The 14528-nt window shown below is 39.0% G+C and overlaps 1 protein-coding gene across 16 annotated transcripts in view; it reads left to right on the forward strand.

Annotated features, from left to right (window-relative positions):
- ANKRD7 (ankyrin repeat domain 7) overlaps positions 1–12957 on the forward strand; it is a 181142-nt gene extending 168185 nt beyond the window's left edge. For 11 of the 16 annotated variants that reach the window (XM_089779172.1, XM_075929108.2, XM_014573360.3 and 8 more), the window contains 2 exons: positions 9236–9281; positions 11624–12957. In XM_089779172.1, the coding sequence (XP_089635298.1) occupies positions 9236–9281; positions 11624–11772 (195 nt within the window). In that variant the 3' untranslated portion in view covers positions 11773–12957. Of the gene's footprint in view, positions 1–4219; positions 4278–9235; positions 9282–11623 lie in introns of all 16 variants that reach the window. The other 5 variants (XR_012903777.2, XR_012903785.2, XR_012903776.2 and 2 more) reach the window with 3 other exon arrangements.
- Positions 12958–14528: the final 1571 nt, after the last annotated feature.

The following is a 14528-nucleotide window of genomic DNA, read 5'->3' on the forward strand; positions in this document are numbered from 1 at the left end:
TTCCACACCACCTATTTGTTTAAAGAAAGAAGGAACCCGTAGCATTCAGTTGCTTTCAATTTCAGGTGCCAGGTTTCACATTTAATTAGTGCAGTATACCATGGTCTATAATTGTGTGGCAATCATGTCATACCATCTTTGATGGGAGTCCTTGTATTGCATTTATTACAGAGAAATTGTCTAAACAATTCTTTCCTTTAAGTTTTAAATCAGTGGTATTTTCCAGATATCTCTTGAGGTTTCATGAATGTAATTAATTTTGCTGTTGGATTAATCATTTCAAACATTGGTTAGATTGTTTGCCCTACTCTTCCTATTGGAAGGCTATTCTAGAACCTCACTCCCCTTCTGTAGAGTTCTGTGCAGATGCAAAATGTATACCTATGGATGCAGTTATCTGCAGATATAAATTATTATCTCTAGGGCTCCCTTGGGAGTGGCAGCTCCATGTTCTGCTCCTTTCATTCTGCAGTGCCCAAGAGCCAGTGCCAACAACTCCTCTGGTACAGCTCCACCCCCACCCCCAGCCCTTCCCATGTCCCTTTCTTGAACATACCTGCATCTCCTGTCAGAGGTGTGCTAATGAGCCTTGGGCCCACCCAATGGGAAGGGCTGGAAGCAGTAAAAATGGCACCAGAGGAGCTGCCAGCATGGAGCACTAGCTCCTAGGAACACAGACCCATGCTCTGCTCCTTTTGCTACTGCGGTTCCTGGGAGAATCCTGTGGTTTTGCAGAGACTGATTTTATATTGACAGAAATCCGCGTCCCTGGGTATAAATTTGCTTCTGTGCAGAACTCTATGCTTTCGACTGTTAGAAGCTTTCCTCTAAATTCCAGCCTGAATGTTGTCATTGCCAGTGTATACCCATTTGTTCTTTTGCCACCATGGTCTTTAAGCTTAAATAACTTTTCTGTCTCTCTGGTATTTGCTCCCCTGATGTATTTTTAGAAAGCAGTCATATTACCTCTTAGTCTTTATTTTATTAGACTAAAGTCAAGCTCTTTTAATCTCCTCTCATAATATCGTCTGTCTATTCCCTGGTCATCTTACTATCCTTTCTGTGCACCTACTCTAGTTTTAATCTTTCTTGAACATGGTTAACCAGAATTGTGTACACCATTCTAGACAAGGTATTATTGCTTGTGCAATGTATTTTCCCAATATATCCAAGGATCACATTTGCCTTTTTATGGCATATTACATTGGTGGGTTACAGTCATCTGGATATCTTTCCCAAGAGCTTGAATGGGTACTGAATGATGAAATATTGCAACACATTTTTCACCTGTGACCACAAACAGACCTGGTTGTGACATAATTTGTTGGGGGAAAACATGGGTTTTGTAAAGGAACATGGTTTTTGTAAAGGAAATCATGCCTCACCAATCTGCTAAAATTCTTTGAAGGGGGTTCAGTGGATAATATACTTAGGTTTTCAGAAATCCTTTGATAAGGTCCCTTACTAAAGGCTCTTGAACAAAGTAAGCTGCTATGGGATAATAGGGAAGGTCCTTTCATAGATAGATAACTGGTTAAAAGGATGGGTTAGGTATAAATGGTCAGTTTTCAGAATGGAGAGAAATAATAGTGTTTCCAGGGGGTCTGTTTTGGGACTATTCTTATTCAACATATTCATAAATGATCTAGAAAAGGGAACAAACAGTGAGGTGGCAAACTTCGCAGATGATTCAAAACTACTCAAGATAGGTAAGTCCCATGCAGACTATAAAGCACTACAAAAAGATCTCTCAAAACTGGGTAACAGGGCAACAAATTGGCAGATGAAATTCAATGTTGATAAATTCAAAGTAATGCACATTGGAAAATATAATCCCAACTGTAGATATAAAATGATGATCTAATTAGCTGTTACAGCTCAAGAAAGAGATTTTGTTGTCATTGTGGATAGTTCTCTGAAAAAATACATTGTGTACAACAGCATTCAATGACACTAACAGATTATTGAGAATCATTAAGAAAGAGATCGGTAATAAAACAGAAAATATCATATTGCTTCCTTTATAAATCCATAGTAAGCCCACATCTAAAATACTGAATGCAGACATGGTTGCCCACCTCAAACAAGTTTTATTGGAACTAGAAACTGTTCCAAAAAAGGCAACCAAAATGATTAAATGTATGAAATGGCTTCTGTATGAGGAAAGACTATGACTTCAGCTTGGAAAAGAGGTGACTAAGGGGGAGATATGATTAAGTCCTTATAAAATCATGGCTGCTGTAGAGAAAGTAATTAAGAAAGTTCTGTGTTCTTTCTCATAACACAGGAACTGTGGGTCACCAAATGAAATTAATAGGCAATAGATTTAAAACAAATCAAAAGAAGTATTTCTACACAAAACATACAGCCAGTCTGTGGAACTCTTTGCCATAGGTCAGGAGTGGCCAACCTATGGCTCACAAGCCACATGCGGCTCTTCAAAGAAAAAATTGCAGCACCCGCACTTGTGGCTGTAAAAGAGGCTATGTATTTCTGTGTGCACCGGATGCTAGTGCAGACTTCAAAATGGCCGCCCTTAAAAGGGCAATGCTATTTTGGCTCTTCATCTGTAACAGGTTGGCCACCCCTGCCATAGGATGTTGTGAAAGCCAAGACTATAATGGAGTTCAAAAGAGCTAGATAAATTCATGGAGGATAGGTCTATCAGTGGCTGTTAGGATGGATGGGAATGGTGTCCCTAGCCTGTTTGCGCAAGAAGCTGGGAATGAACAACAGGGAATGGATCGCTGTTCTGTTCATTCCCTTGGGGGCATCTGGTACTGGCCACTATCAGAAGACAGGATACTGGGCTAAATGGAACTTTGATCTGACCCAGTATGGCCATTTTTATGTTCTTAGAAAATATTTTTGTCAAAATCCTTGGATGCTTTCCTGATCAAAATACCTTTTTGTTTATGGCAAATAAATATGGATCTATTGTCCTTTTTGGTAACTGAGGAATACAGAGTTTAAATTAATTCCCAAAGATATTATAGGAAGTTTGTGCCAGAGCTCAGAATAGAACCATATCTTAACTAATAATAACCCCTATGCTTGAAATAATGACAAATGGTATCTTCTTCTAACACTAAATAAGGATGATTTTACTAAACCTACAGCTACCGTGTGATTCCTTTATTTGCTATTAACCTTCTTACAGTCCTCCCAAAATTCTGATTTTCCAAGGTTCTTCTACAGATTTAGAGGATTGGGACACATTCCTCTCATACAGATTGTTTCAAAAGTGGTTGCTTAGGTCCTAAATTGGAGATGAGAATGCTTGCTCAGCTATGTATAAAAGGCTTTGAAATGTATATATGAACTAGTGTTTTATGTACGTGCAAAGCATTCTTAATCACACTTTTAAGATGGGACAACTAACGCACAACAGAAAGGTTCGGTGACTTGGCAGGGAAGCAGATTGTCCTAATATTATAGACAACAATTCTGTAATTAAGATAAAATACCTAGATTTCAGCCTTGAAATAGACACTTAATATGTCAACTTTTTGGCACTTTTTACTAACGTTCCATTTTGATACGCTGTACTGTACATGCATCCATGGCTATATTGGCAACATACTGAATGGAAATACACTACCAGATACAACTGAATAAGACATTATTCTGCAGAAGCCATTATTAGTTTGTTCAGTGCTAGTCATTCCTTTGATTTAATAATTTGGTAACCTTGTCTGCCCTACTAAATTAAAAAAATGGTATTTTCATTTACCTACACAAAAGAAAAGATAATGAGGTACAGAGGAGTAGCCGTTTAGTCTGCCCAGAACCTCTCCTCACCCCCCAACCCTGACTCCTGCACCATCCCCACTCTCACATCCTCAACCCTCTGCCCTGAACTCCTCTTTAAGGACTTGAGCAACATTAGGTAAATGTGCTAGTAAATAAATATTTTAAAACATAATTAATAAAAATAAACATTAAAAGTTTATCTTGGAAAACAATAGTGATCTTTGTCAACCACACTAAGCATGAGTTAGTATAGTTATAAAGCACATCTTTTAATCTGTAAAAATAGAGGAAATCACCTTCCTTTATCTCTAAATTTCTGTTCAGTTTCTAATCTTTTTCCATCTGTACTCTCTTGTAGTATTAAAAAATCCTACGTAATTTTATATTTTTCATTTATATAGAGTCATTTTTCAGTTCTGACTTCCAAAACCTATAAACTTATGGTTTTTGTTCTTACTTTCTTCAGCTCCTTGATCAAAAGTCTGTTTCTTCCTTCTCTTCTCTGCAACCAGATACATGGCAAGGTGTGTAGTCAGTATTGCTTAATATTATGTAGTTCTTTGTACTGGACATATTTATCTGTTTATGTTGCTTAAATTTTATCTGGATTTCCATAATATTGCAAATTTAAAAGCTCAGTTTATCCTTTTGCTATACTTTACAAAATGGAATGCCATAATTATTTAAATTAGCGAGGCAGAACTGCTGTACTTCATATATTTGTGTGTAACTCAACAATATCTAAAATGATACCATTGATCAGTACTGAAGAATGGAATGTGCAGGATCATACTTAGTATATTTGAATTGTGACTATCTTTAATTGCAGGAGTTGGTGGATACCATTTTTTATCTTTAGATTAAAAGCTATTTTCCAACTTAGTCTTTCTTTTGTAAAACCCACTGCTTTATACTTATCTAATCCACTGAATCCTAGAAAAACCCATCAGTCATGCACTTACTGTGTATTGAATAGTGTCTACTATATCTACTATATATTTGAAAGATTTTGTTTGTAAGCGAGCAAGTCTGTTTGTCCATCTGTTTGTTCAAGAACTCCTCCTAAACAGTAAGAGATAGGACCACATTTGGTATTCAGCTTCCTCTTATCATAACTTAAAGTAAGGTCAGGGTTAGGTTGTGTGCGAGTGGAGGAAGAAGCTTCCCTCTTTCCCCTCTGATTTGTATGGGGATACAGAAAACCATACAGAAAAGAGACAAAATCAACAGGCAGGTGAAAGTGGCTGGCTGCGGGGTGCCCCCCGTCCTCAACTGCTGCAGCCCTGAGCCTCCCATCCTTTAGGGAGGGCAGAGAAGGGTGACTGCAGCTGCCCTCCCCCCCCCCCCATTTGTACTGGATCATTGCTGACTGTTCTTCATTAGGGAGCAAGGAGAAAGTGCACAGTTTGCTCCATTCCTCAATCTGGCTGGGGAGCCCCAGGGACAGATGAACCTGGACCTGCCCCAGCTGGGGAAAATGCACCCTTCCTCCAGCTATGCCTGCTAGAGCTGCAGCAGCCATGGACTGACACTTTTTACCTGGCCCCAGGCTGCTGCAGTGAGAGAGGGCTGGAGTAGTCCTTTCTCCCCAGGGAAGCCTGCATTCTGAACCACCAATAGAACACCACTTGTCATCACCTACAGCCCCCAACTTAAACCTATCCAACACATTATCAATAAACTACAGCCTATACTGGAACAGGATACTAAACTCCGAGAGACTCTGGGAGACAGACCCATAGTCTCCTATAGACAACCACCTAACCTCAAGATGATTCTTACCAACAACCACAGGACATACCACACTAATACCAACCCTGGTACCTTCCCTTGCAACAAACCCCGTTGCCAGCTTTGTCCACATATTCACTCTGCTGATACCATTATTGGACCTAACCAAGTGAGTTATAAGATCAAGAACACATATTCCTGCGCATCCAGAAATATAATTTATGCAATCATGTGCCGAAAGTGTCCGTCTGCTATGTACATTGGAGAGACGTCTCAGACACTTCGCCAAAGGATCGATGCCCACAAAACAAATATTAGATAGGATCACAAAGAAAAAACAGTTTCTTGCCATTTCAACCAGAAAGGACGTTGTCTCAACGACTTGATTACCTGCATCCTGCTTCAAAGACCTTTTCAGACCACACTTGAAAGAGAATCCTCTGAACTGTCATTCATGCTTAAATTCGACACTTTACACTTAGGTTTAAACAAAGACATTAATTATCTTACCCATTACAAAGATAGCTTCCCCAATTATCACCTCTAATATCATTAGCTCACAGACATTTACCTTCCCCCCACCCATCCCGCTTCTGTTCTGAAATTTGATTTGTCCTTTTCATATGTGTTCATTTTTTTAATTGTATCCTTTGGTATATATGGTTGTGACAATTTTCTTCCACAATTTGATCTGAGGAAGTGGGTCTGGCCCACGAACGCTCATCACCTAATAAACCATTTTGTTAGTCTTTAAAGTGCTACATAGTCCTGTTTATTATGGCTGCAACTGTGCCTGATTCCAGAAATACTCATAGAGGGCACTTAGACACATGGTTCCAGTCAACGTTGGAGTGCAACATTGATAATCTCCAATGCTCATGTTTTTCTACATCTTTATCCATTCTCCAGCCTTAAGTGACAGCAAGCTATCTTGAAGTAGATTTCTCAGCTCCCAGAGCTTTGGGTAGTAGAGCATCTCTCTCAAGACTAAACATTTCCAAAGTTCTATTCCATGTTTTTATAGTAAGAGAAAGACCAGGAAGAGTCTAAGCCATCTCATGAAGCTGAATGGGTGCAATGAAGAAGAATTAAATTCAAGATGGGATTTTAGCTTCCATTATTTTTTCAGTCTCTCCCAGCATATCCGAAAAGCTTATTTGCATATTCTCCTTTATCCCCTCACTAGCAATTTCTTCAATATTTTTTACTCCACCCCCCACAGAAATACAAATACTGCTTTTGTCTGTCTGTCTCTACTCAAGTTCTTAAGGGTATTGACACTGATAATAAATCATGTGAGTCTAAGGACTCATCTGTACTAATTCTTCAGTGACATACTCATCGAATAATCCCCAAGAATCTCATAGGAAGTGACCCAGGTGACTCTCTCTATATTTGAGTCACACAGGTTCATGATAAAGTTAAAGAAGAGTTCCCTGATTTCTCTGATGATAGTCCACAATTGAAGCTGAGGAAGAGACAAATAGGCTCCATCTACACTGCAGGCTTTTTGCGCAGGAACAGTAGTTCTTGTGCAAAAACTTGCAGAGTGTCTGCAGTGCACACACATTCTTGCACAAGTAAATTTCCAGTACAGCGTTGGAAAACAGGGCTTCTTCCAGAAGAGTTATTCCTCTCTACACAAGGAATAAGCCCTCTTGCGCAAGACAGGCAACATGAATTTCTTGCGCAAGAAACCCCTATGGCTAAAATGACCATCCGAGCATTCTTGCGCAATAGAGTGTCCATACTGCCATTGGCGCTCTTGTGCAAAAGCACATGCCAGTGTAGATGCGCTCTTGTGGAAGACCTTTTGCACAAGAACACTTGCGCGAAACAGTTCTTGCGCAAGAAGCCTCCAGTGTAGACATAACCTAAGAGCATCAGAAGAGAGGCTGTACAAGAATAATGCCCATGATGTATGTAGCTTGACCCCTGACCACCCTTTTGGTATTCTTTACTTTTTGTCCTGGAATTGTGAAACACAACTATTAGCCATCTGTTCTCAGCTTTTTCTTTCCATTTGGTGGTTCCACTTTGACAGATATGGATAAAAATAAGAGGGCTGACTTCAAGCTTTGGGAAGAGAAAAAGAAAATAGGATGAAATTTGTCAAGGGTAGGCCAAGGAAGATCCTAACTGATGATTCTGTACCAGTAGTGCAGACACACAGTAATCTGTGTACGCAATGAACCTGTTTGTGCAGACCCTAGAAACAGATTGTGGATATGCATAACTGCATAAGTTCTCCTTTCCCAGAGATTTGACCCATCTTGGCTAATCTCCTCTTGTGGAGGGCTGACTCCCCACTTCTTGCTGTCTTCTGCTCCTTCAGCTTCTACTCCTCAACTCTAACAGCCTCTTCCTTCCCAAGGCTTTGCTGTTGCTTTTTCCTGCCCATAAGACAGAAGGGCTTTAAGGGCTCTTTTTCTCCAATTCCCTTCTTTGCCTGTTAAGGCACAGAATTTTCAGAATACCCCGATCTTAGCTTTCTTGTGGTTCTTTCCACTGGCATGCTGCTTAATTTATCTTCTGTTATCCCTGCAATCCAGCACAAGACACGTATGTACCTTCTTAACAGTGCTAGTCAGACTCTGTACTCTAGGTACCTTTTGCCCTTACAAAATCAGTTTCTTATCCCCAAAATGGAAAACTGGTGGCTAAATGAGCCTTGTAAAGAAAAAAATAGATATTAATCAGTATTTAAATTCCTTCATTGTTTCTAAGCATATAAGATGAGTAAATCTTGTAATTTGTACAATTATTAATTACTGTTTGTGAGATACTCATCACTGTCATCTGAGTGCAAGTTCCATATATTTAGAAATTATGCCGCCTTATATTCTGGCTGTTGTGATATTTTTAGATTTTAAAGTCCTCAGGTAATTGACTGTCTTAATGGAAAGTCTATTGTGAATACTACAGAAATATAAGTTATGAATAACAATAACTACGCAATACCATGAGTTTGAATAAATAAAATGCTGAGGAAGAGTTTACAATCAAAATTGTAAAAGTGACAGTAACTGATTCCCTTGAGGCAGGAAAACACCTTTCTGTTCCCTCTAGCCGATTTAAGCCACTTAATATAAAGGAGCAGAACTTGTTCTCCAATCCCCTACCCATCAGTCCATATTTTTAAGCAGGCCAAACTCAGAATTAGCTATATATATTCACTGAGGAATTAAATTGTAGTTTTAGTCATATATCTGAAGATAGTGTTTAATCTTCCATTATTAATTGATTGTGCTTGTTTGTATGTGTTTAATACCATATTAATGTATTATTAGGTAAATATATTAAGTCACCAACTAGTAGAGGATGGTATATTAAGCAGAAGGTGCATGAAGGGGAAGAAAAGCCACAAGTCCTATACTCTTGATCTATGGAGTAGCTAATTATAATTTTAAAACTGCTTTATAGGGGCAGAAGTGACTAGTTAGTAATCATCTAGTTAATCAGAATGGTCTGGTTTATTTTGTTCTGCTTCAGCACAGGAGGTGGGACTTGATGATCTCTTGAAGTCACTTCCAGCCTTACATTTCTATTATGTCTTTGAAGGTATAATTGTTTTATAATGCAGCTGCTATTGTTCAATTGTCCAAAACAAAACTAAATCTCTGTTCAGGATTTTGGCTTCATTTTTTGAAGTTACACACTGTAGTTGCTTTTAAATATGTAGCATTATTTTCGTGCACTAACTATCCTATAAATTGTTTACATATTAAATATTGTTAATATTTAATTTCAGATGCAGCAGGAACTAGAAAAAAGTATCACTAAAGAACTTGACCAAGGTAATTTGTCAGAGCATGTTAACATTTTTTTCAAAAACTGATTGTTATTAAATATCCATTATGATTTTGTGTTGTAATTCAAAATTAGTATCGGGCTGTTATGTCCTACACTATTGCTGTTTCTACTGATTTTTAAATTTAGTAAAGTTCTTTTTGCAGGCACTCCCCACTTAGGAAAGTGCTGTTCAGAATATTATGCAATTTCTCCCAAATAAAGTCTTAATTTGAGGACAATTTTGCTTAAACTTCCAAGTAACACAGATAGGATTGACATAAATACAGTTAATCCTTTTAAGATTTTACACAAACTTTAAAAATCACATCAGAGGGGTAGCCCAGTTAGTCTGTAACAGGAAAAACTTAAACAACAAATGGACTAGTAGAACATTAAAAACTAACAAAACATATAGATGGTGTCATGAGCTTTCATGGGTGAAACCCACTTCTTCAGATGACAGGAGTGTTAGAAGTTCAGATCTTAGAATAAATAAGGGAAGAGGAGGGGAGAGGGAAAAAAGGAGGGGAAAAGAAAAAGAAAAAGAGAGAGAGAGAGAGTAGATGGTTCAAGTAGTTACAAGAGGCTGATAAGAACAATTAGCACTTCCATTGTTGGGTTGGTTGGTTAAGTCATTAGGGGTACATCTAGACAACAGGCTTTTCTCGACAGAGGCTTTGTCAACAGATACTGTCGACAAAGCTTCTATCTACAAAGAGTGTCTAGACTACAGCCAGTTCTGTAGACAAAGCAAGCCGCTTTTTCAACAGAGTCTAGACCATGGGTTCCCAAACTGGGGGGCATGAAGAACTTCCAGAGGGGTGAGAGGCGACCCAGCCACACACACCCCCGTCAATCCCACCCCAAGTTTTGCTGCTATTTTGGGGGGAGGGGAAGTTGAGGGTTTCTCAAAAATCAAAAAGGGGATGTGATGCCAAAAAGTTTGGGAACCACTGGTCTAGACGCTCTCTTTTGAAAAAGCAGCATGGATGCAATAGCGCCTTTTGTCGACAGAACTCTGTCGACAAAAGGCGTTATTCCTCATAGAATGAGGTTTACCGCTGTCGAAAAAACTCCCACATTCTTTTGACCTACTGGTCGCAGGGATAGTTTTGTCAACAAAAGTCCACTTTTGTCGACAAAACCCTGTAGTCTAGACACATCCTAGGATGTGAAAGGTGGTGTGCGAGCCAGACAATGTCCCTGTTCATACCATTTGTATAAGAATTAAACTTGTAAATGATGTTAAGTTCCAATCTTTCTCTGTGTATTTGGCTTGTGGAATTGGTCTGAAAGAAAATTGTGACCTGGAGATCCATTAATGAGTGTCCAGGCAGATTAAAGTGTTCTCCAACACGTTTTTGTGTGTTGCATTTTTGGATATCTGATTTGTGTCCATTAATTCTTTTCCATAGAGACTGTCCAGTTTGGCCAATTTACATGGTAGTGGGGAATTGTTGGTATTTGATGGCATAGATCACATTAGTGGATATGCATTTAAATGAGCCTCTGATTTGGTGGCTGATGTGGTTGGGTCCAGTGATGAGTAGTGTAGATGTGTGGGTCCACAAGAGGAAAGCCTCTATGTGGATCCCCATTAACAGTCATAATGAGAGTCTTGACTTCTACATTGACTGCTTCCGTAAATGTGGTTGAGCTGACATGGTCAGCAAACGACATCATATAACATATAACCTCGATCATACAGAACACAATGCTTTACACAGCCTGAAAAACAATTCTAACATCATAATCAAAGAGGTTGACAAAGGGGGCACTGTAGTCGTCATGAACAGAACAGATTCTGAACAGGAGGCAACCAGAAAACTTACCAACAACAGATTCTACAAACCTCTCTCGTGATCCCACTAAAGAATACCAAAAAAAAAAAACCACGTCCCTTCTCATATATATTTTAATGAGTATTATTGCATATAATTGATATTCTTCAAAATTTATCATTGGAGTAGCAGTTATCATGCTGTAGCCTTCATTAGAATTTTTTGTGCTTACAGCATGTGTGGATTTGACCTCTTATTTTCAGTAGCCCTAGAAATACTAACAGTTATTTAACTAACTAACTGTTATGATTAGCAAAACGGCTAATGTAATCTTTATATAACTTTGAAAAATCTGGTTTCTTCCTTTGTGAAATTACCTTTTATGTCATTTTCATAGTGTTTCTTTTGATTTGATTTAAAACATGTATCTGCTTTCTCTGGACCTGATATAATGCCTACTGTTGTCAATGAAAAAAAATTGATAGGCTTACAACAAAGTTTACTATAAAACTATTATACAACATAACACAGACCATATATGATCTTTTTTTTCTTGTTCTTTCTAGCCACAGTTGAACTTGAAACTGGGTCTGTAAGAGTCTCTCCTGTAGGATCTACGGATGGATCTTCAAAAAATCTGAATGTGGATCAGGATCCAGTTTCCAGGGCAACACAGCAATATCTAGATGTTTTAAAGAAAAATTATATGATTTGAACAAAACACTAAAGCAAGTTTGAGGAAATGACTGTTTACATAATATTTTAATGGTTTCCCATTAAATGGATTCAGATGTGAAAAATCTTAATTACAGTTTTTAATATAAAGGTATTTTATGAATATCAGGCACATTTGCACTTGTCTTTAGAGGAACACCACATAGTTATATAGTCTTATTATAAATTAATTATAAAAGCCATACCTTATTTTCATTTGTAAGTAGCAAAGGAAATACAGACCAGTGTTCTTGAGTTTGACAAAACTGCCCGAATGTTAGTTGTTACAACAGCTGTTCTGAGTCTTGTACCATTTGTTTTCTCTGATGTATTTAACCAACACATTCCCTGACTTTGTGTCTTTTTTCTTTTATATGTATTTAATGTTTTTAAATTTTGTCTTAAGTAGCCACTAGCATGTTCATATCTGATGCATCTGGTTTGTGCCCAGTTCTGTAGTCCTGACATGGGGAAAACTGTTGATTTACTGTAAGATTTACCTGCATTAGGTTTGCAGAATTGGGCACTTGACATAGTTATTGCTTTTAGTCCATTGTGTTTGAGTTTAAAAGATACTACATATCTGTAATAGTGCCAAGAAATTTGCGATGCGTAGTTTTATATGTTAGGGAAACTTATCAATACAATGCACTGAATTTTTAATTAAAAATATAGCAACTTGGGGCATTCTGAGGTGTTAGTAAATCACTGCTATATTACACGTACAACTCTTCTGTGGATGAAATAGAGTAAATCTATATCTATATTGTTTGTGCCTACCTCCAATTTTCTTGATATTTTCCAAAGTTGGTACACAAGAAACCTTTTTTTATTATTACTAAAATCAGAAGACACCTTCATCATAAACTTAGCAAACAGGGGACTTGCAGGGAGTTTGTGTTAATGATAAAGGTAATTTTACTTACTTCAGCAATTCATCCACTGTTATTGAAGAGCTATATTTCTGCCATTATATATGTGGCACTAATATAGTTCAAGATGCTGAAACAAAGAAAAAACTCCCCACTACAAAAACTAGGGACAATGATTATACTGAAATGGGCAGGACTTGAAAAATTTGTGGACTATTCCCAATAGCCAAGAACTAAACTAACTAGACAGGGTGGGAAAAAAACATGCCTCCCCATCTCTTACCAGTTTTAAAGGAATAAAACAGCTTTGTACAGTTGGTGTCCTGTCTTTACTTGTAAAATACTCCATTCCAATTGTTTAATAAATTTTTAAATGTAACGTGTCACTTTTGTTTCTCTTTTGGACTGTACTTGTGTATCATTTTCTCTGGTGTTTTCAGTGTCTGATCTTTCTTTCATTCCTTCTCTTACCATCTTTTATTCTCTTTCCTATCTTCTGCCCCTCCCTCACAATTGCTCTTATCTCTAATACTCTTGCCTTTCTTTTCTCCACACAAACTGTCATTCCCTTACCTCTCTTTCCTTCACATTCATGTTCATGTTTATCCACATAATTCTTGCTCGCTGGTCTTCTCCTTACTTCTCACTAAAGGAACAGCTGCTCAGTGAACCAGGGAAAATGGCCCCTATTGAGTTCAATACAAAACTTCTGCTCACCCTGAGAGTAACTTTTTAAAACCTCATACACATAGGCTGTGTCTACATTGGCAAGATTTTACGCAAAAGTAACTGCTTTTGCGCAAAATCTTGCCGCCTGTCTACACTGGCCACGAGTATTTGCACAAGAACACTGACGTTCTAATGTACTGTGCTTCTTGCGCAAATACTCTGACGCTCCCGCTCAGGGATAAGCCTTCTTGCACAAATATTCTTGCACAAAAGGCAGGTGTAGACAGGCAACGTTAATTTCTTCTTTGGGGATGTCCCCGCAGGTGCTCCACTATGGGTGCTGGGCTTGCCCCGGCGCTGCAGACGGAGACTTGTCAGTAGCAGTATCTGGCCGGACCACGCATGTGCCGCAGGCTCGCAGCTTTCGTGCTCTTTCTGTCGCGCAGTCCGGCCGCCCGCCAGTTCCTCTTCACCGCCTCAGGCTGCAGACGCTTGTAACTGCGCTCTCTCTCCACAGAACTAGACTGCTTCTAGTTCTCCCTTTGTATATAAAATTTCCTTTTTCCTCTCTCCCCTCTTTTTCCCCATAAAGTAAAAAAAAAAAAAAGAGAGTTTCTTTCAAGAGAGTAAGGACAAGGAAAGAACTATCAGGAGGAAAGCACAGACTGCTCTTACCTCCCGCCTCTCAGCTGCTCTCCTGTCAGCTCTCTCTATATAGTTCCATTTACCTTAAAAAAAAAAAAAAAGAAACAGACTGTTAAGATAAAGAAACAACAAAAGATACCTGGGCAGAGCCATTACCAGGCTATCAGCCCTTACTGTTCAATAAAACAAAAGATAAAAGTCAGCAGGCTGCCGGAAAATGTCAGGGACCGGCTTTAAAAAAATGCGGCTTCTGCTAGGAGGCAATGCCTGCCTCGGACGGCCATGCAGAATGTATCCGTTGCCTGGGGGACTCTCACATCCCCCAAAAGTGCCACCATTGCTCTAGGCTCACCTCCAGAGCCAGAAAAGACAGGGAGAGGCGCCTTCTATGCTCCTCTTGGATACAGCCCTGCAGTCGCTGCAAGCTGACTTGAGTCAGCAGCCTCTTCAGCGCCGGGCTTCCTCCCCTGCTGCAGACTTCAGAAGAGAATGATGCTGTCCCCAGCAAGATCCCTGCCAGCTGCCTTTAATGGCAGGGACAGCCAGGCAGAGACACCTGGGACCTCTGGCA

This window comes from Pelodiscus sinensis, chromosome 1 (genome assembly GCF_052426305.1).
Source record: "Pelodiscus sinensis isolate ZL-2025 chromosome 1, ASM5242630v1, whole genome shotgun sequence".
Lineage (NCBI taxonomy): Eukaryota > Metazoa > Chordata > Testudines > Trionychidae > Pelodiscus > Pelodiscus sinensis.